At 40.3% G+C, this 20,066-nt stretch overlaps 1 protein-coding gene across 1 annotated transcript in view; it reads left to right on the top strand.

The window, feature by feature from the left end:
• Window positions 1–19,593, top strand: part of NRP1 (neuropilin 1) — a 113,278-nt gene extending 93,685 nt beyond the window's left edge. Inside the window, 7 exon segments of the mRNA XM_066200096.1 lie at window positions 1,060–1,119; window positions 8,263–8,394; window positions 12,109–12,380; window positions 12,865–12,958; window positions 14,540–14,599; window positions 15,846–16,097; window positions 16,100–19,593. Of these exon segments, the coding sequence (XP_066056193.1) occupies window positions 1,060–1,119; window positions 8,263–8,394; window positions 12,109–12,380; window positions 12,865–12,958; window positions 14,540–14,599; window positions 15,846–16,097; window positions 16,100–16,140 (911 nt within the window). The 3' untranslated portion in view covers window positions 16,141–19,593.
• Window positions 19,594–20,066: the final 473 nt, after the last annotated feature.

Below are 20,066 nucleotides of genomic sequence, written 5' to 3'. Positions count from 1 at the left end.
CCCTCTCTCACCCGTTCCCAGTGCACGCACGGCATGCGACTGTGGAGTCGCTTCCCTACCAGCACTTGCACATATGTGAGTGCCACAGTGAAGCCTCCCTTGCAATTAACTGTAATTTTGCTGTAGGCCAAATTCCTTCCTGCTCTATTTGGACCCCATACAGAGCTACTCTATTTGCGTGGTTTATAGCATTTCCCATCAGATCATTCTCACAAACATAAAGCTGGTACAGCTTGGGCATTCATTCTCATTGGAAGTCATCATAGTCATCCTTTCTATAATGCTTTAAGCACTTGCTTGCTGGAGAAAAGAAAAGAGGAGCCGTTGACTGGTAATCAGCACCCCACCGTGCATTTATAATTGTACTAATTTCCTTTTTGTTTCCTTATGAATATTAGGCTTACTTTAAAAAGTCAAGTATTTTAAAAATATCAATTAGTAAGCCTAGGAGAGTGCCATGACCCCACTCACCCCTTGTTTATCTGCATGAAGAAAAGGACAAAGGGGAAGTCCTTAATTCTTCCTTCACTTTGAGACAGAAGTGAAACCTACCTTAGACTATATCCTAAAGTCTGGCAATTCCCATGCAGCTCTCCTGTGAGCCAGTCTCACAACACAGCTGTGAAATAACATACAGGGAAGCCCTAGTTTTACCTCACATCCCTGATACGAGAAACAACAGGTCATGGGTAAATGAACAAAATAGTTACTCTTAGGAGGTGCCATAAAGATCAGTTGCTCACTTCCTATGTGATTTGGAGCAAATCAGTGTCTATAAAATCAAGGACAGTCACAGGGACATGTTGAAGTTGATTTAGTTGGTGTTTGCAAGGACTCCAAAGATATACAGCTTTATTTAATGAAGAGTTCTTTTGTTCTTTTTTGATAAAGGAAAACAGACTTTTAATGTTGTATTTTCATGCTTAAGATTGCATACTCAGTTACCTACATGTCTAATAAAGACAGTAATATTTCTGGTTTATATATAGGTTATTCCTAATGACTGCTGTGTCCTTTGTTGTGTCACATGTATCATGATACGCATAATTTCTTTTCCAGGTGGGACCACAGTGCTGAACACAGAAAAGCCAACAGTAATTGACAATACATTACAACCAGGTAAAAAAAAAATTCTTATTAAAACCGCAATAAATTCCATACCCAAATTTCATGCCAGAGACAAAATAATGAATTGCAGCACTTCCTGACTTACCATTCCTTAAAGTCTCTGAAGTAAAGGAGCATCTGGTCTCTTAGCTCTGTACAGTAAATATTTTATTCCTTTCATCCACATGTAGATGCAGCAGAGAACAAGATTTCCTTCTGCATCAGCAAATGCCAAGTGCTGACAAAATTAAACTAACTTAATCACACAGTGCACTGTTTAAATGTGGCATGTCAGTGACACAAAGTGTGTTTGTAAACTCCAGGAAAACAAAAACAGTCACACAGGCCCACTCACTATTTATATCCATGGTTTTACAAAACTAAGACAAGTAAAGTTTGCCAGTTTTCTCCACCAGGGAGCTGGCAATTTTACAATATTGTTTTCTAGCAAGTTTTCTTGAAATGGGGCTACATAAACTGCTACCATGAAGTTGAAAAGGGAAAACCAAGTTGTCACTGGCAGCAGGTCCTTGTAACTTAATACAATAGCTAGCAGCTTTTAAATTCCTCAGTTTGCTGCTTCCTCAGCTTTCATACCAGTTTTTAATATCCTGTACAATTTACTGGGAGTGGGGGAGAGGACAGATTTGGGCAGAAAACCCAAACTCCAAGAACTAGAGGCACTGGTTAAAAATCCTTTGCATCAATAATTGTGGAGCAGTGAAGAGGTCAGTTTTCAGTTACTCCCTTTTCCTCCATTAAAGCAGAGTCAGGCACAGTCTTGCAAGTGATTTATTAACAGGGTGGGTAAGTGTTTATCATTGTTTCCTCGACTATGTGACACAATCCACTCTTGCTTCAAGTGAAAGAAAGGGACTAATAATGCAAAAAAAAATTCCTAAAGGACACTGATGGTGTTGATCTGATTAAGAGATAGAGCTGACTTAGCTCAGACGTTGTTCCCACTCTCGGCCTCTGCATTCAGATACTGCAGAGGCCAATGCTTTTACTCTCCTCAAAATTTGTCTCCAGGGTCACCCAATTGGCTAAGTCAGCATACACTATTTTTACCTCTGCCCTGCTTTATGAGCAGAGGCGGATCATGGAACACCAGTGCAATGAGAAACACAGCAGCGAGCCAGTCCCCCCTCTCGGGACACCTCCCCACCCTCACCTCTTCAGTCAGCGCGGCTGAAGGGCTGGAAGGCTGCTGCTGATCTCACCGTTCTGCAAAGGGGTTGGGGATGCAGAGGAAGAAAATATTCTGTCCGGTAGAATTAGAGCAAAGCGTTTTAATCTTTATGTCTGAAAATTATCTGTTAGGTTTCTGTTTTGATGAGATTAGGGATTTGTTCCAGTTTTTGAAACTATCTTCTTGCATTTAAATAAATTGCAAATTTAGGAAGTGCCTCTGTGAGGTGCAGTTTCACTCCCTCCTGAGCAGTGCCAGCTGCTTTGCTGGTTGTGTTTAATCCCCTTGGCTTGGGCGGGACTCTCCAGTAACAGATTGACTGTTGCTACCAGAGATTAAGATATCCTCATTTTCTCTCCTTACTTCCCTCCTGCACCACCTTTGCTTACTCCGTGATGTGCCAAGTTTTTTCTCTATTAAAAGAGTTTCTGGGGCTCTGTTCAGAGCATGCCAATGTTACTTCCCTGCATTGTGCTGCTAGGAACCATTTCCTTCCGGGGAATAAGGGACGAGTTCACATCCCAAACTCCAGGCTCCCACATGGCAGCACATTACAAAGATCATAGATAGAGATCAGCCAGACGCTAATAAATAAGAATAAGGTTTCCAGAATTTCCAGTTTAAGACTTAAAGGTTTCCAGCTGCCTCATAATCCCTCACTGAAAACCAGCCAAAAACTCCCAAAAAGGGGCAGACAGAAATTTCCCTCAGCATGGGGAAACCCCTCCTGGCATGGAAGTGGTATAAACATTTTCTTCTGCTGAGAGGACGTGGCTGGACCCGAGTGCCCCAGTGAGGCACACAGAGCAGGGGCTGTGCGGCCGAGTCTGCTCCGTCAGCCACAAATAATGCAGTTTAAACTGCCCTTGAAGTTCCAGGGCTGCTTGGGGCCCCTGGCCCTCTGCTGCCTGAGGATAAGTGCACTCTTTCAGCTCTTCTGAAGCTGAACAAGGTAGGAATTTAACACATCAAGGACTGAGCCTTCAGCTTTGGCCTTAATTCCCTTCAAGGCCTGGTTTACCTTAAGATGTTAATGTGCCATGAGGTAAATGATGAGCTCCAAGCGGAGGAGCTATACCAGATCAGTTGTAGTTTTCAGGCTCCAGCGGGTGATCCTGCATGAGCTACATGGTGCCAGTGGTGCCACAGCAGCTTGTGTCACAGTGACTGGGGACAGAGATTGACCAGCACTCTCAGCAGCAGCACCTACCATGGCACAGGTACTCTGCAATAGGTGCCAGCACCACGTACTGCTGTCCTACTGCCTGCATTCCAGCCTGCAAATATCCTTAATCTTGTTATCCCAGACTAACGTGCTTGTGTGTGTCAAAGCCTGAGATTATCCTATTCCAACCAGCTTTCATACACTATGGAAGCAGTTAAGAGCAAATATCTGGAGAGCCTCTGTGTATAAACAAGCTCTTCCATCACGGAGTCTTTTACAGTTCATTTCAAGGGGACTGAATTGAAAGAAAATAAAAAGCAATCATGATTTCAAACTGCTAAAAATGTTTAAAGGTTTGGGGTTTTTCTTTTTTTTTAAGAGAGGATCTACTTTCCTCCTCAAACTTAAAAATATGCCTTTTACAAATCTGTCTATCAAGGTAAATACCTCAGTCCTCAGCCCTAAGACTTTCTAACATCTAGTCTTTTTGAGCACATCTATTTCAATTCTAAAGGACTATTTGAAATGCTTGTCTCTTAGCTATTTACATACAGAGCAAGCTGTTCATTTACATTACGTGCTCTCAGTGTGTAATCTGAGTTCTTTGTAAAGCAGTCTGTTCTGAGAAGTACCTTGTTTTTCACACATGTAATAGCTATTTCAGAAAAATATAACTAAAAAATCCTGAAGTTAAAATCTCTGCTAAGACATTATTCAAAGGCAGAATAAGTCTGATTCTCATTTATGCTGGAGCAACTTTGTATCAGTAAAGGGATATTAAGGCTGTTAAATTATCATTTACTATCATTTCAGGTAATTCTGTGCTGCCAGCATAAATGGTATAAAAAGGCGAAATGCAAACACAAATCAGACCAAATATACTACTTTGTAGTGGCCCAAATTCTGTCTGTAATTTCCTATTTAATGTTGATCTACCCTTTGGCAAGAGCATCTTAGAGAGCACTTTCATATCATCTTTAATGCCATCATGCTTCTTCTTGCCTCTTGTTGGAGGAGTTATAAAAATATGTCAAAGTCTGTGGGCCACGAAAGATTAATGGACTCGCAAGAAACTCACTCAACTAGATTTTCAAATTACTTTCTTCATGTGCAGTAATGGTCCCAGCTGTGAGCAAGATGTGGTCAAAAACTACAGCTGTTGGTTATTCTTTGAGAGAATAAATCTGTTTAAATTCAGTATCACGTACCCTACATTTTGAAAAAGGCATATGGGATTTCGTCACACCTCCCTCTCAGATTTTCATCTGAGCTGCTGCTATTTGATTACATAATAACTGGTTTTCTTTGTCCTCTCAATACACACAAACCCAGAGATGAATCACCTATTGGCAGGAGAATTCTCCTAGCACGGGAATGGGCCAGCACTGCAGAGGGAGCCCAACAATTGCTACTCGTCCCTTGTTTCCTTCCTTCTACCAGGGCTGCCAAGCTATAGTTCAAGGACAAAGAAGAGGACACATGCCTGTAGCTTGCTGTGAGCTACTGTATCAGCCCCCTGGGACCTTTAATAGAAGGGCTAAACTAGTCTGTCTTTTCTGGGGCAGATCCATTGTCCATACTGAACCATAATGAACCTATCCTGATGCTACAAGTGTCCATTATTAATTGGCTAGCAGGCCTATTTTTCCTTTTTTATGGGTCCCTGGGAGAAGCACTGGAAGAGACATAAGAATAGGCAATAAGAGATGGCATGTTTAAGAAGCTCATAAAATAGGAGCACTCTGAAATGCTTTGCCTTTGACCTTCAATCCCATTGCTGTGATTGTCCAAGGAATATAGTAACACAGTAACTATTGAGAAAACAATAGGAACCTAGCAAGAAACTGCTAACTGCGTGCAGGTTACTGCTCAAATTCTCCTCAGTTTCAGTGGATTCTACTTTTGCATGGAAAACAAGTTCATTTTTATGCTATACCATGCTGTCTCTGAGTCTGAAGCCAAGGAACACAGGCATGGCCAAAGCATATCAGACTTAGGCTCTTTGCCAATTTCCTGGACTATATATTTCAAATGAAAGTGTAAGAAAGTATTTATTAGATGGAGCTGTGAAATTTAGCTCTGTTTTGAAACTCTCCATCTGATCCCAGTGTTCAGAACTGCCATCAGAGCATGAAGTAAAAGGCTTTTGTCACTTCCTGCACTTTAGAATTAACAACTAAATTCTGGATGTTTTCCTTATCCATGTCAGTGTCCAGTTCTCTTTGAATTGTTCAATCTTCGCAGCATTCAAGGAAGCAAGTACCACTCACATCATATGAGAAATTTTCTCCTTTGATCCACACTGGGCTTCAGTGGATATCTCACATTACTAGGCTGTGAAATGAAGAAAGCAGAATATTGTTCTGTTCTGAGTCTCTGGATTCATCACTCATTTACATACTTCTCCTATGTATTCTGCTATTTATTTTTATTCAGAGTTGAACAATACCAGTCCTGTCAATGTCTTTGTGCTACATGCTCATTTATGCTGTGGGGTATCTTCAGATGGATGTGATCTATCTACCACTGCTCTCCTTTCTTGTGGTTTGAATACCACACAGGCTATCACTACTTTGCATGATATAATCCTTCTTCGGGATTAATAAGATTAATTTTGTTCTACGTTTTCTAAAACCTTTTCTAAAGTTCTGTCTCATGGCTCTGATGTCAAAGCCATGCAATATAGCTCTCCCTAGGCCTCCTTATCAATGAAAAGCTATTTTTCACAATCTTAAAACTCTTTAATTCATTGCAATGTCACTCTGTTTCTTTTAAAAACCCCCTTGATTTTCAGATGTCCCCTTTTGGGCAAGATGTCTTTGATCATGGCCCCATTGTCTAGAAAAAAATACCTCATATACTGAAGAAAGAGACATAATGGATTGCCTTTCTGCACTTATGTGTGCATAGACTGAGTTCTGCTTCTTCAACATTTTGAGCCCAAAGAGAGATTATTCACCACAACCTGCTTTTTTCCTAGAAAGGGTTAGGGTGCTGCAGGAAACATCTTTCCTCCACATTGAATTCCTGTGCCAAATATTATCTGTTGAATTCGTTTGTTCCCAACTAGGATGCTGCATTCGTGACAATGTGGAGCAGACTCCTCTGGAGGCCAGCAGGAGAGAGGGGGGGAGGCAGACGGGATGGGGAGGATGAAAGAAAGGAGTGAAGAATGAGGGCTCAGTGCAGAGAGACACCACAGCACAGCCGAGGCACTGACAGGCGGAGCAGAGGGGCAGGAGCGGCCGTAGGCTCAGATGTCTCTGCTGACACAGTGAAATTTTCTGGGGGCCAGAGGGGAGAGGGCACCGTGGCCACGATGCAGGAATCCAGTGAGTTGAGAAAAAACTGTGTCTGAGAGCAAGGGCCTGCAGAACAAGGACACAGCAGGCAAGGAGAGAATGATAGATGAACCCTTTTTATATCCACTCTGTCTCAACCTACTCACCTGGGGTTTTGTGTTGTTAAAATTATCATTCTAGTTTACTTTCCATTAAAATCTGGGTTGTGAGTTCAAAAGCCTTACCAGTCTTCCCTGGCAGCTCAGAATTTGGAGGAGGTCTTTGCCTCTTTAGACTGGAAGAGCTCCACCTCAAAGGTCTGGCCAACTGCAGGTCTCAACACACTTCCCATATTTCTCATTATTTTCCCACAATAAGCAAGCACATTCTAAGGGTTGCATTATCTTTCCTAGCTTTTTTTTATTAATAATGGGCAAGAAACACAATTCTTCCCCCACAGCCGATATTGATGGAAGCATAGAGTCCTTTGTTCTTAGTTCATACTTGCACAAAGCATCTCATTAAAGTAAATCTAAGTTATTCCTTTAATAAGGAGTGAGTCATGCCTGAGAAAATACTCCAAGATTTGGTCACATTGCTATTGGAGGGTATTGCTGTACTGGGAGTTGTCACTGCCCAAGGTGAGATAAAGTTTGTGCCAATGGGGTAGGAACCAAGTGCTCAAAAGATTTCAAACTGCTTCTGAAAGTAAGAAATGCAAAGGATTTATATGCTATCTTGCTATAATCTTTCCACTGAAATTCCAAGTTCTATTGAAGAAAATAAGCTACTATGTATTAAACCTTTAGGCAGAATTGAAAAGAAGCTGAAAACAAGATATGATCTCATCCTGACCATAATACCAGACTTCCCTTATTTTATGCAGAGCTTGTTTTGAAGCTTATTTTGAGTTCATTTGGCAATCAGCCACATTTGTCCCTTTTCCCTCTCAATTTGTCCATTTCAATGCTGCCATCTTGTGGGCCTACTTAACTGTCTGGAAGATGCCGAAAAAAGTTCCATATTGAAGCCAAGTGCTGTAGACTTCACTAGATATCCTTTCCTGCCAAGGACATTCCATTAATGTTTCTGGTTGTTCTTACTTTTGTCCAAATCTCGTTTTGAGTCGCAAATTGTGGCACCATTACGATGCAAAGAGATATTGACAACCAGAAAATACATCTGATAAGTAAGCCAGACCTTTCTTTATGAGTCTTATATGCTGCAATGTGGTTATCAGATAATGGGGGCAAATCAGAAGAATTAATCTAACCACAGGAAAAAAAAAAATCCCATCATGTAAGTCATGAAGAGACAAGAAGCAACCACATCTTTTACAAAAAATAATGATTTTTCATCTGTTTCCCAGGAGGGCAGTTCTTGCTATGGCTTCTCAGAGTTTCAGGAAGGAATGGTTCTGTTCATGGTCAAATGTATGCATTTGTTTTGAAGTACAAAATCTGAATTATGCAATTAACAGTCGCATTTCATCCCCCCTTTTCCATCTTCCCTTGCAGAGCAGCCATTATACAACTGTGCCTTTGGCTGGGGATCCCAAAAGACTTTGTGTGACTGGGAGCATGATAACCAGGTGGATTTAAGGTGGGCAATCCTGACCAGCAAAACTGGGCCGATTCAAGACCACACAGGTAATCATGAGTTCATGATGTAGCTGTTTTACACAGGATAAGAGTGTTCTGTTTAATACCAGCATCTTCCAAAATCACAGGAGAGTGAATTATACCTAAAATATATACAGTCATAAAGATGGTTCTCTAGTAAGCCAAATCCATTATAGGTAATCACAACTGACTGTAATTGTCCTTTCTGTTGAGGAATAAAGATTGTTTCTTGTCAGGAACTGAAGATATTCCCTTCCCCTGACTTGCCTTTGGGTAATCATCACCTGGGGTAGAAAAATATCTGAATGGCCAAATGTTTTGCAAATATCACTGACCAACTAATACAGTCAATTAGTTAATGACCTCAAATTATTCCTGTTTGTAGTTACAGGGACTACCCACCACAGAAAAGTATTGTGTGTAAGTGAAACTTCCCAGATGGGTGCATTATCATGCCCCTCTCCTTTCCAGCAGGAGTTGGAGATTATAGCCATCCTCTGCTCACAAACAGTTTATCAAGAAATATCACCCTGGGGAATTGATTGGTTTGTTTTGTAGTAACTAACTCATAGCTCAGCATAATTAGGCAATAAATTTGCTGCAGGGTAGTGGAGAAGGGAGGGCACTGTGTGACCTGCACAGCCTCTCACTTTAGTGTTCTTGCTTGCATACGTGCAGATTAATCAAATGGGTTGAGATGAATCCCCCTTCCCACTTCTGCTACCCTTTGCTTAATGAGAATGACAAGGAAATTAGACAAAATTGGACTTTTTAAATTCTGAGACACTTTCAATTGAATCTTAAGACAAGTACAGTAGTTTCAGGGGAAAAAAAACTTGTAATACTTTGACTGTAAATGGCATTGTACAAATAAATGGCATCAAATTAACTAAATGCAGTTAGCTGAAGTGAAGGCTGTAATGGTGGAAAAATTGATGTAGAGTAAAGTGAAATGGCTCAGTAGGATCTGACATTGAAAGGAGGTTAAAAGCTATGTTAGCCAGAGACTGACAAAATCTAAAAGGCATGCATAAGTAAAGCTCTAATTAAGACAATGAAGACAGAGTTCCTGACCTGGCACTACAATAATATTCTGAAAATGAGAGCTATCTGCACTTTCCCATCAAGGATTATAGAGAGAAAACCTATCTTCAATCAGGAGATGAAGAAATTATATTCTTCAAATGAGAATTTGTTGTTTCCACTGGGTCCTGCTAGTACAGAAAACTTATTTGTTCCATGATCTGTAGCTTTAGTAAATCTTACAGGCAGCCCCTTTTTCTTCTACTGCACTTTCAATATTTTCCAAAATTTTCCTTGAACTCCAAGGGCACCTTCACCTGCCAGGTTTGCAATTTGCCTGCCAGCAGGCACAGAGTGAGTGGGGTGGGTGTGAACACAGAACATGAGCAGCCTGAATGGCACTGATGTCCCAAACAAACCCTCAGCTGTACAACAAAGCCACCCTATGGACTGGGAGAACCACAGTGAGCAGCTCCCAGGCATGTCTTTCAGATGCATGTGTAAAGCTGAAAAAATACACAGAAGTAATCTTCAACAGCAATTGCTTGAAGACAACAGGATACACTGGATGTCACTTCAAATGATATATCTTGTGATGAAATCTGGCCAGTGGTAGGTCTTCCAGCTCAGACAGCCATCCTAATGCTGTGATTATTTTCCTTTTTTCTTCTCTCTGGATTTCTCTGTTACCATTCTTTGATGAGATTTGCGCATGTTGTGCTACTCTGCACAGAAGCAAAGTTGGAAAGAACATAAAGACATAAGCACTCCTGCTTAAGAAGTTGGACAAGATGTTACTGCAGAAAGACAGAAAAAAAAAGCCTAATTTTTTTTTTACAATTTAACATCATCTTCTCCTATTCTACAACGTGCATATTGGGCAGGATACCTCTACTGCTCACAGAAAGATCCAAACAAAAGAAAACACCCTTGTCTCATGTTAGAGGAAATAAATTCGTTTCTTATTTATTAGGTCTAGCCAATGGGTTTAACCCACTCCATTTCTGGTTCCTATCTCACTATTCTGTCCTTCTTATGCTTACCAGAGTAGCAATGCTCATCTTCCTGCCTTCACTGGTGCAGACTATACCACTGCAATCCAGCAAGTCTCAACTATACACTCTTTCACATGAAATTCAAGGATGTTATGTATAGGCAAAGACCAATGCTGGTAAAACACCACCCTTCCAAAACATCGTCTTTTGCCTCTTTTTACTTTTTAAGTGTTGGTATAAACAGTGATATGTATACTTATTACAGCAGTACTTGAAAAATAGTATTTCTTCTTGTTACTTTTATCCTTCCTACTCTCAGTAGGATGATGTCAGTAAATGCTGCCTCCATCCTTTTGTGTGAGTGCATTGCACATGCAATCTATTCTTACACACACCAGGATGAACTTTGCGTTTTCCCACCAGAACTCTCTGCAAAGACACTGTTCAAAAGCTAACTGGAATGGATGTGTGGCTGATGTAATTCAGAAGTATTTTCTATAGTCAGTATCTTACTTAGCAATTTTCTGCTACCGAACTAATCACACTCCCACATGCTTCTATCTTAGCATGATTAAGAAAGTAAGTTTCCAAGTTAAGGGTATTAGGTGTTCAGATTTCAACATGTTTAAATCCATTATGCCCTTGAGAAACTACCAGCTATAATCTTACCCTTTCAGGAAGGGGCTCACAAATATATAGAGCCTAATATGTTGTTACAAAAATTAAGGGCGTAATGCTGACACCATCTGTGATGATACACAGCCTCTATTTGGGAACATCCTTTAAATCTCAGTTCCTGGTCTCTGATCATGGCTGTTCAAAGCCATTTCACCCTTCAGCATTCTTCTCATTCTAATCTTGCCCCTTGAGCCCAGATTACTTCAAACAGAGGTATTTTTTTGATACCTCTGCACAATTAACATAGAGTAGGCCCCAGGGATTTCTCCTTAGCCTGCTGAACCAGGGATGGCTGTTTTCAGGAGGTGCACACTGACATAATGCTCTTTCACCAAACATGCTTGTGCCTCCTTCCTTTAGCAAAAGCAAATGCCTTGTGTGTTTTGTGTGATTAGGCTTCAGTCTTGGCACAAAACATCCTGGTGAACAGCAGAAGATGGCCAGAGGACAGTGAAGAATAAGAGAATTGATTGGGCTGGACAGGACCTTTAAAAATCATCTAGTCCAACCTCTCTGCAGTGACCAGGGACATCTTCAAACCTGCCTTGAATGTTTCTGGAGATGGGTTGTCTACTTACTCTCTGGACAGCCTGTGTCAATGACTCACCACCCACCAAATTTCTTCCTTACATCTAGTCTGAATCTACTCTCTCTTAATTTAAAACACTTACTCTTTAGGCTGTCACTATGGGTCCTATTAAAAAATTTTGTCCTCATCTTTGTTAGAAGTCCCCTTTCATGTCTGAAAGGCTGCAATAAGGTCTCCCCAGCACCTTCTCTTCTCCAGGCTCAATTACCCCTACTCTCAGCCTGTCCTCATAGGATAAGTACTCCAGCCCTCTGATCAGCTTCAAGGCCCTCTTCTTAAAGCATATCAGCTTTCCTAGAGCTCCCAAAACAACGCCCTCTGACTCTCTTGTTTGTGATGCTTGACCCATCAGCATGGAAAGAAAGCAAAAGATCAGGGGGTGGTCAGGAATTCTTATGTTAATGAAGAAAATGAAAGCTGGTGGCTATTCCTAACACAGTCCTTCTGTCACAGTAGGAGATGGCAACTTCATTTACTCACAAGCTGACGAAACCCAGAAAGGCAAAGTGGCGCGGCTGCTGAGCCCCGTGATTTACTCGCAGAACTCTGCCCACTGCATGACCTTCTGGTACCACATGGCCGGCGCCCACGTAGGCACCCTGAAGATCAAACTGCGCTACCAAAAGCCGGATGAGTATGACCAGGTGCTGTGGACCCTGAGCGGGCACCAAGCAAACTACTGGAAGGAAGGACGTGTTCTTCTTCACAAGTCTGTGAAACACTACCAGGTGAGCTTGGCTGAACTGCCACGGCCAAGGCCAGCAACACCTTGCTGGTCGTCTTCTATACATCGCAGTAAAAGATGTCACTGAAGGATTTATATAGACAATATTACACCTACAGATGAGGTACATGTGCTGTGACTAATAATAATGAAATATTTCATGGTATTTCAGATTACTGTGATACAAGCACTTTCTTATCAGAGGCCAAATAAATGCTTTATAAATTATTCATCATCAGTCACAAAACTGCCTCTTTGCCACAGTTTTGCTGATGTAAAAGTCTTTCATAAAGTCATGACAGTACATAATTTACATTTGACTGTATAAGTTCATAAAGGCAGGCAATACAGATTTTCAGGCCAGAATTGAAGCACAAGTGTGACATCATGGCAAGTGAAGATGTATGTTACCAACTAATTAAGAAAGCCCAACTGCTGCAGTTGTGTGCTAACGTGAAAACAATGTGAACACTATCTTGTTTTTCTAGGTGGTTATTGAGGGAGAAATTGGAAAAGGAACTGGAGGAATCGCTGTGGATGATATTAAAATTGACAATCACATTGCACAAGAGGATTGCCGAAGTAAGTGTGACAAGCAAGAACGTAGAGAACTCTCATCCAAAACATTGTTTATTTTGTTTCAATAGCTGGTTTTATCTGTGAAAAAGGGATGGATAATCATTAGCTATGTTTCCACTGAAAATATCCTGATTCAGCCCATGGCTTTATTCATAGTAAGTGCCACTGGTGTCACCTTGGTATGGCAGCAGTTTGGATCAGAATTGGCATCCTACTGACATGGGGCACAGCATATTCACATTCTCACATCGCTCCCTCTATTTTATATTGCTGCCCTCTTTAAATTTCTCTGCTTTTCCTATTGCAGGACCCTGTTTTAACCAATGCACAAAATCCAATTTTATTTCTTTGCCCTTTTTAGATTGCTTTCTACGAAGCCTTCTTAAATTTTTTTAAAGAACCGTATCAAGCCCTTAGAGGATAAGCAGATAAGGTGAAAAGGCCCGTGCTCTGTCCTCTGCTGTCCTGTCATTCTGAGTTTGCTGTGGCTCATTTTGTGTAGTCATCAGCTCCCAGTCATGTGGGACACAAAGCAACATTAGGACATGGCCTTTCCCCTGTCTGAGCCAGGCTATTCCTGAGATGCTCTTTGAGCCCTTTTATTCCTGGCCGGTCTCGAGTTATTCCAGTCACTGCTGATCATACGCACATTGCATACTGCACGTAATTTGGCAGCAGCAGCCCCAGATAAACACAAGCAACAGAACACTGTCCTTCAAAGCAGAGATGAAGCAATTACTTTTATATAAAAGAGGGAATAGAAATGAGAACTCTTAGCATTAAGATAAATTTATTCTGTGCAAGTTAACAATACAACGAAGAGCAATAATAGAGGGTGTTCCTCACCTTTTGTAGCTAACATCCTTTTGAGGGTAACATGACAGTCTTCAGCTACGTGGTAATTTCCCTGCTGGATGAGGAAACTGTACAATCTCTTTTTACCACGTGGTCCAACCCCTGGGGTTCATCAAATGCCACCGGAGTGGCAGTTGGCAGGAAGGAGAGGCAGGACGCACTGCTTAGTTCTCCTGCAGCGTTCCCAGTGCCAAGAGAGGTGCTGAGATCACAATGACTGCATTGAATTGACTCCAGCACGAGAAAGGAAAACAACTTCTTTCCTACCTCCATGTTTTGGTTGTTCAAACCAAATGTTGAGCAAAGATTCTGCCTGAGGGAGCTAAACCCAAAAGCTCAGTCTGAAATCCAAACACAAGTGGTCTCGCTGCAGTCAGTGAAACTATTCTTGTGATTAACTATGCTTATGCTGATGAAGTGTTATGGAATTGGGCTCCAAAATTTTAAATACAGTGAACGAGATGCTAATTCATCACACTGATTTCTCTTTCCCAGGTATGGAAAACCCCTGCTGATAACTAAAACTGTGCCAAGACTGGGCGGAGAGGAGTTTTTTAATGTTTCTTTTTTTCTCCATTAATTTTCAGAGCCCATTATAATGAACAGCTCTGTCAAGCCGCCATAATGATGCTCTGACACAGGAAAATCTGCTATACCATTATTGCCAGCGTGATAGTCAATCAGTGTTTGTAACCCTAATAATCAATGTCAATTCTTTTGCTTCATTAGAATCAACTGATGTGGAGAATGAAATAGATGAAGAAGAAGACCCAGAAAGTAATCAAACAGGTAAAAATTGTGTAATTTTTTAAAAGGGAATGAATTTTAATGTGTATTTTAATGTGAATTTTTGCATTCTATTTATTTATTTATAGATTTGTCCTCTAACTGCATATTGTGTTAAGGTGTTTTGATTTACTGGATGAGATGATAAGAAGACTTAGATTTATTTGAAGATTGTAATAGTTTTATTCTTCCATGTCACATGGACTTATGTACTTTTTATTATTTGTACCTATCTCAAACATTTCAAATTTCATGTATCTAATTTGTTACACTATATTCATATATATGCAAGCGCATTATAGCCCCTCAATATTTTGTTATCTAGAAGGCTTGTCCACTGCTGAAGAAAGCGCTATCATTGTATCTTACAATTTATGCCTTGCAATGTGCCTCAGCAATTAGGCTGAAAACTCTTCAGGTTAAATGTTTTACAGACCTGGCTGAAAATGCCATTTTATGACCAGTCTAGCAAAGCATTATCATTTCCAATGATGATAACAGTAAATGGATCATTAAATGGATCATAATCGTCATATTGTTCCAATAATAAAATATACTTGCATTTTTCAGGCAATGAGCTCAATTTTTTTCTGTTACAGTCAACAGGATTGCTATAATTGATTTCAGTGAAAGAGAGTGAGTTTGTCCAAAAAGACTTTTTGGCTTTTCCAGCTATAATTACAGGGTTTGCTGCTTTTGGATCATTTTCATAAACTAAAAAAGTTGAGGGAAAACATTATGATACCCAGTGAGTATTTTACACAAGAGGGCAGAGTGCTCTTGGGTTTCAGTTCTGTCACTATTTGCAGTTCAAGATCCAATCCTAAAGTCATTGAAGTAGAAATAAAATGGCTGGATATTCCCAACCAATGTCTAAGGCTCTAACCTCTCACACTGAGCTGAGTAGGATTTGATTAACATTTTTGAGCTATATACTGCAACATGGCAAAATATAATCTAAAGGCCTCATTATCCACTCCCAAAGCTCCCACTTAATCCAAGGCAGAACCAGAGCTCTACTAACAGGCAGCAGATTTAAAGATTGGAGAAGAGTCTGGAAAAAAATCCACAGCGGTTCGGGCCACATCACAGTTTCAGCTATTAATGACCACCTTGAAGAAGCTAAGTTTTAAATTATTTAAAATCTTATGTTAAAAATTTGATGGTCTCCTCAAAATTTCCAATTCATCAAACAAAGTTCTAACTAGGATCAGTTCTGAAAATGTTGCAATTCTTTATTCAATTTCAGGGTTTACACCTCCATACCGTAGAGGTGACGACTATGATGACATCTCCAGGAAGCCAGGCAATGTCCTGAAGACCCTAGATCCAATCCTCATTACCATCATAGCCATGAGTGCACTCGGGGTGCTTTTAGGAGCCATCTGTGGAGTTGTTCTCTACTGTGCCTGTTGGCACAACGGGATGTCGGAGAGGAACTTGTCTGCACTGGAGAATTATAACTTTGAACTGGTTGATGGTGTAAAACTGAAAAAAGATAAACTAAACACACAGAATTCATACTCAGAAGCATGAAGGCGTAAAGCAACTGGAGAAGTCAGAGAATCGGGATGGAAGGACATAGCTCGGTCGTGCTGGGGAACTGTTGATCTTTTACTGTACAGGCTGAAAAGTGCATTGATGACACTGAGCCAAGCTTTTCTCAGGAGCTTCAATGAGTGTGTAACCGATGAACATGGACAACAATCTGTGTTAACAACCTGAATCATGTACAGTCTGCTTTTTCTGTTGGTTTTATTTGAAATAATCAAATGCTGGTGTTGAGACCAAGTATGATTGACTTCTAGTTCATTTTGTCTTTCTTTCTCTCCCTCTCTTTTGTTTTCTGTTAATGGATAATTTTGTTTTTACTGTGCAAAATCCAAGATGCTGTCACAAAATGTATTCAGTGGGGTCCTTTGGATGGACATGCTGTCTGTAGCTCAGTGCCCAGAAAATATTGGAGTAACAGCAATTTAGTGGACTTCTGCACCTGTATTTGTGTATAATTGCTCGTGTTGTGCATAGGCAAAGAAGGGTTAGGATGTTTTTGAAAGTACTGCTGCATCAGTACCGATATAGCGTGTCAGCTCTGTTTACGAAGCAATACAGTCAAATTTTATTGATGTTTTTCAGTGTTGTACTAAATTTTGTGCTTGTGAACTCCATAAAAGAGTATGTGCCATCATCAGACACAACTGGTAACCAAGTGTACTGCCTAAAAACTAAACAAAAGAGTCCTTGGCACTGGCTAGTGTATGTCCTCTCAAGTGCCTTTTTGTTTGTACTGCTTCTCATTGTGTTAACATTAACTACAGCTTCTCTGCAGTTACGCCCTTGTCTTTAATCATATTCTGATGGCTCACTGACTAAAGGAAAAGTATATTTTAGTGTAAGAAAACAGCCTCAGCCAAGGCAAGGGCTAATCAGATTTGACAACCTGGCTTGATTATTCTGCTTTCTGTATTTCAACTTCATGTCTCTTGACTCTTTTGTATAAAGCTGCAATATCCTCTTTTATTGTTCTTTCATATAGAATGTATTTTCAAATGTAAAATCTCTCTCCCTTTCTCTTCTCTTTCTCTTTCTCTTTGTCTCTCTGAGTAGGTTGCATAAGCATTTGCCATTGCCAAGGAAAGAAAACTTCAGCTTTAACTTGCTGGTAATGGCAAAGGATTTTATTAGAGTTTGTGTTAAAAAATAAGGGAAAATTCTTAACTTTATCCTCCAAAGTCGAACTTTGGGTTTCTTCTTAACAGCATAAAGTGACAGTATCTTTTTTCCTGATGTCATGAAACATGTCTTTTATCCTGAACAGCTTGCCTGTTAATTACACTGGGGGAAATGCTTCCCTTACAGAAAAGATTGCCTTTAAAATGAGAAACTTTCCTCCTCTTGCCCCTACCTGAACTCAGAGTTCTGTTCTCTCAGCAATCGTGTGTTTTCATGCTAATCAATGCTAATTGGGCTTACAAGTGGGTACTGAGGGCAGAATGAAATCCCACAGTGTATGTAAGGTATGTTCTTACCATCATGTTATATCCAATTGGCATTTCATACCGGGAGGTTTCTGTTTGACCACAAGTGCAGGCAGTGACCAGTGCAGTGAACTGAGTACTCTAAGCTGTCAGAAAAATGTGCTTGACAATGATGTGGCAATTTTTTATATATATTTTAGGGCAAATACTATTGGATGCAGCTGGTCCAACAGGGTAAAAAGAAACGAGAGCATGTTTCCCACAGGGGTCCATACAAAGCAGCGAGGGAGCAGAGGGGTCACTCCCCTCCTGCAGGTGCAAGGGGAGACCCTGGGTTTCTGCAGTGACCTGCACACAGCACAGCCATAACTGGGGGGCAGCTTCAACCTTCCCCTGGGTGTCCACCAACCAGCAGAGAAAACCAGTGCAAACACGGGGAAAGGAACATCCTACCGAATGCTGAGCTCATGTTTTCCTCCGTTGAATTTCCTGAGTAGAGTCAGGGAAGTGATTGGGAGTTTCTGAGTTAGTCTTTTCCAAAATTGCTTTTGTAGAAGAGCAATGAAATATCCTGTCCAGGATTAGGATTAAAGAAGGGCTAATTCAGCCTTGAATTACTTGGAGCAACGAAGTCCACCCCTGTTTATACACCAAATGTTTTGAAGTGTATACTTTCACCATTATGAGCTATAAAATAGAAAAATATGTAGAAAATCCACTAGTAACCTAGAAACTGAAGAAAAATGAGGGAGACAGTAGGTGAAAATGAGGTTTGAAGTTGAAAATGTTTTAAAGGAAGACCCAATAGAAAAAAAAGCATGGGCACTTGCTACTTCAGAGGGGTCCTAAAGGCAATGACTATCAGGAAAACCCAAACACCCACTTCAGGTCATCAAACCTTAGATTGATGGAAGAGCTACCTCCCCAGCCTCTCAACCTTGGGTCCTCCAAAAGGTGGAGGACCTTTTGGAGTGCACCTAAGGCCTGAAAGTTTTGCCTAAAATCTAGTCCATGAGATGTCCAAAGCGACAGACTCACTTTGTCAGAGGTAGAATTTTCATTGGTTCCTAACACTGTAAATTGACCATATTGGCATTGCACCAGCTAGTTAATTAACCCAAAGAAGAAAAGAATTTTTCAAAACTATTTTCAGCATACCACCACCGTGTGAGTCAGGAATTAAGGGTCTATTCTCCTTAGCTGAAAAACTTCTAGTCCACTAACTTGACTAAGAGTTACATGCTTATATCGCCTTGAAGAGAAAATCCCATTGGGGAGCCCAAGCCCAAAACCTTTTGAAATATTCCCACTGATTTCAATAGATTCCAGACCAGCTCTGGGTCTTGATCTATTTGAACAGAAAAGCTGGTAGTTGGTGGGTTTTTGCCTTCTTTTAACATACTGAGAATAGTGAACATAAAAAAGAATTTATCTCCTTTGTGGTCTTCAGACATTACTATGATAATGAGGATCTGGCACTGAAGATTTGATTTCTCTGAAGGTAATAGATTTAAAGTTGCCCTTCAATAAAGGAAAAATGATACTGCAACTTTACATTAAAAAGTATCTTGCACTGATAAATATATTTAAAAAAATTATATGTTTATAAAGTTATTAATTTGTAAAGGCAGTGTTACAAAATGTTCAGTTTATATTGTTTTAGATTGTTTCATAATTTTTAAAGTGTAAAATAACATATTTTTTTCTTTATTGAAAAACTATAAAAATCTTCTGTAGTAAAATGATTTCATTTTACTGGTATATTATTGCTTCATGTTTTGTACCATCATAAAACTTTGTGCAAATTTTTTTTACAGAAATTTTTATTTTCTATGACAATATGACACTTGTAAATTGTTGTTTCAAAATGAACAGCGAAGCCTTAACTTTAAATGACATTTGTATTCTCAGACACTGAGTAGCATAAAAAAACACATAGAACTGAACTGTAACTTAAATTTCCAAACTATGACTACTACATTCCAAAGAAACAGTTGAATTAAACATTTTCATAAAATATCCCATAGCTGATGTATTTTATTATACTAAAATGGATTGGTATTATTAAATGGATGGTTTTATTTAGCATCTTGCAACAAGCACAGTGTTTCAATCACAATTATATTTTTTTAGTAGGCAGCTCCATCAAACACATTGGTGAGCTTGTTCATTGTGTAGGATAGAGGCATTCACCTGTGCCTGACCCATTCTCTTTCCTTGCTGGAATACCCCCCCACAAGCTGCTTTTTAGCCAAACAGCTGGGATTTAAGAGGACAAATTTGCCACCACTGCCCCTTGCCATGGGCTGCCCAATGTAACACCCCATGCAGGTGTTACACCCCCCTTGGGCTGGGGTGAGATTTACTGCCAACACTGCCCATTTTTGATGTGTTACTCCACTAAGTCTCTGCTCCTGTGGTAAGGTTTGCACCAATAAGCTCCCTGCAAATTTCCAGGGGAGTCACCAGGACTTACTCAGCGGTGGACAAAT

The sequence above is a fragment of the Chamaea fasciata genome, unplaced genomic scaffold, assembly GCF_029207755.1.
Source record: "Chamaea fasciata isolate MVZ Bird 193981 ecotype frontalis unplaced genomic scaffold, bChaFas1.0.hap1 SCAF_1, whole genome shotgun sequence".
NCBI lineage: Eukaryota > Metazoa > Chordata > Aves > Passeriformes > Sylviidae > Chamaea > Chamaea fasciata.
Note: the sequence above shows the minus strand (reverse complement) of the source record. Positions and strands in the feature narration are given on the sequence as shown.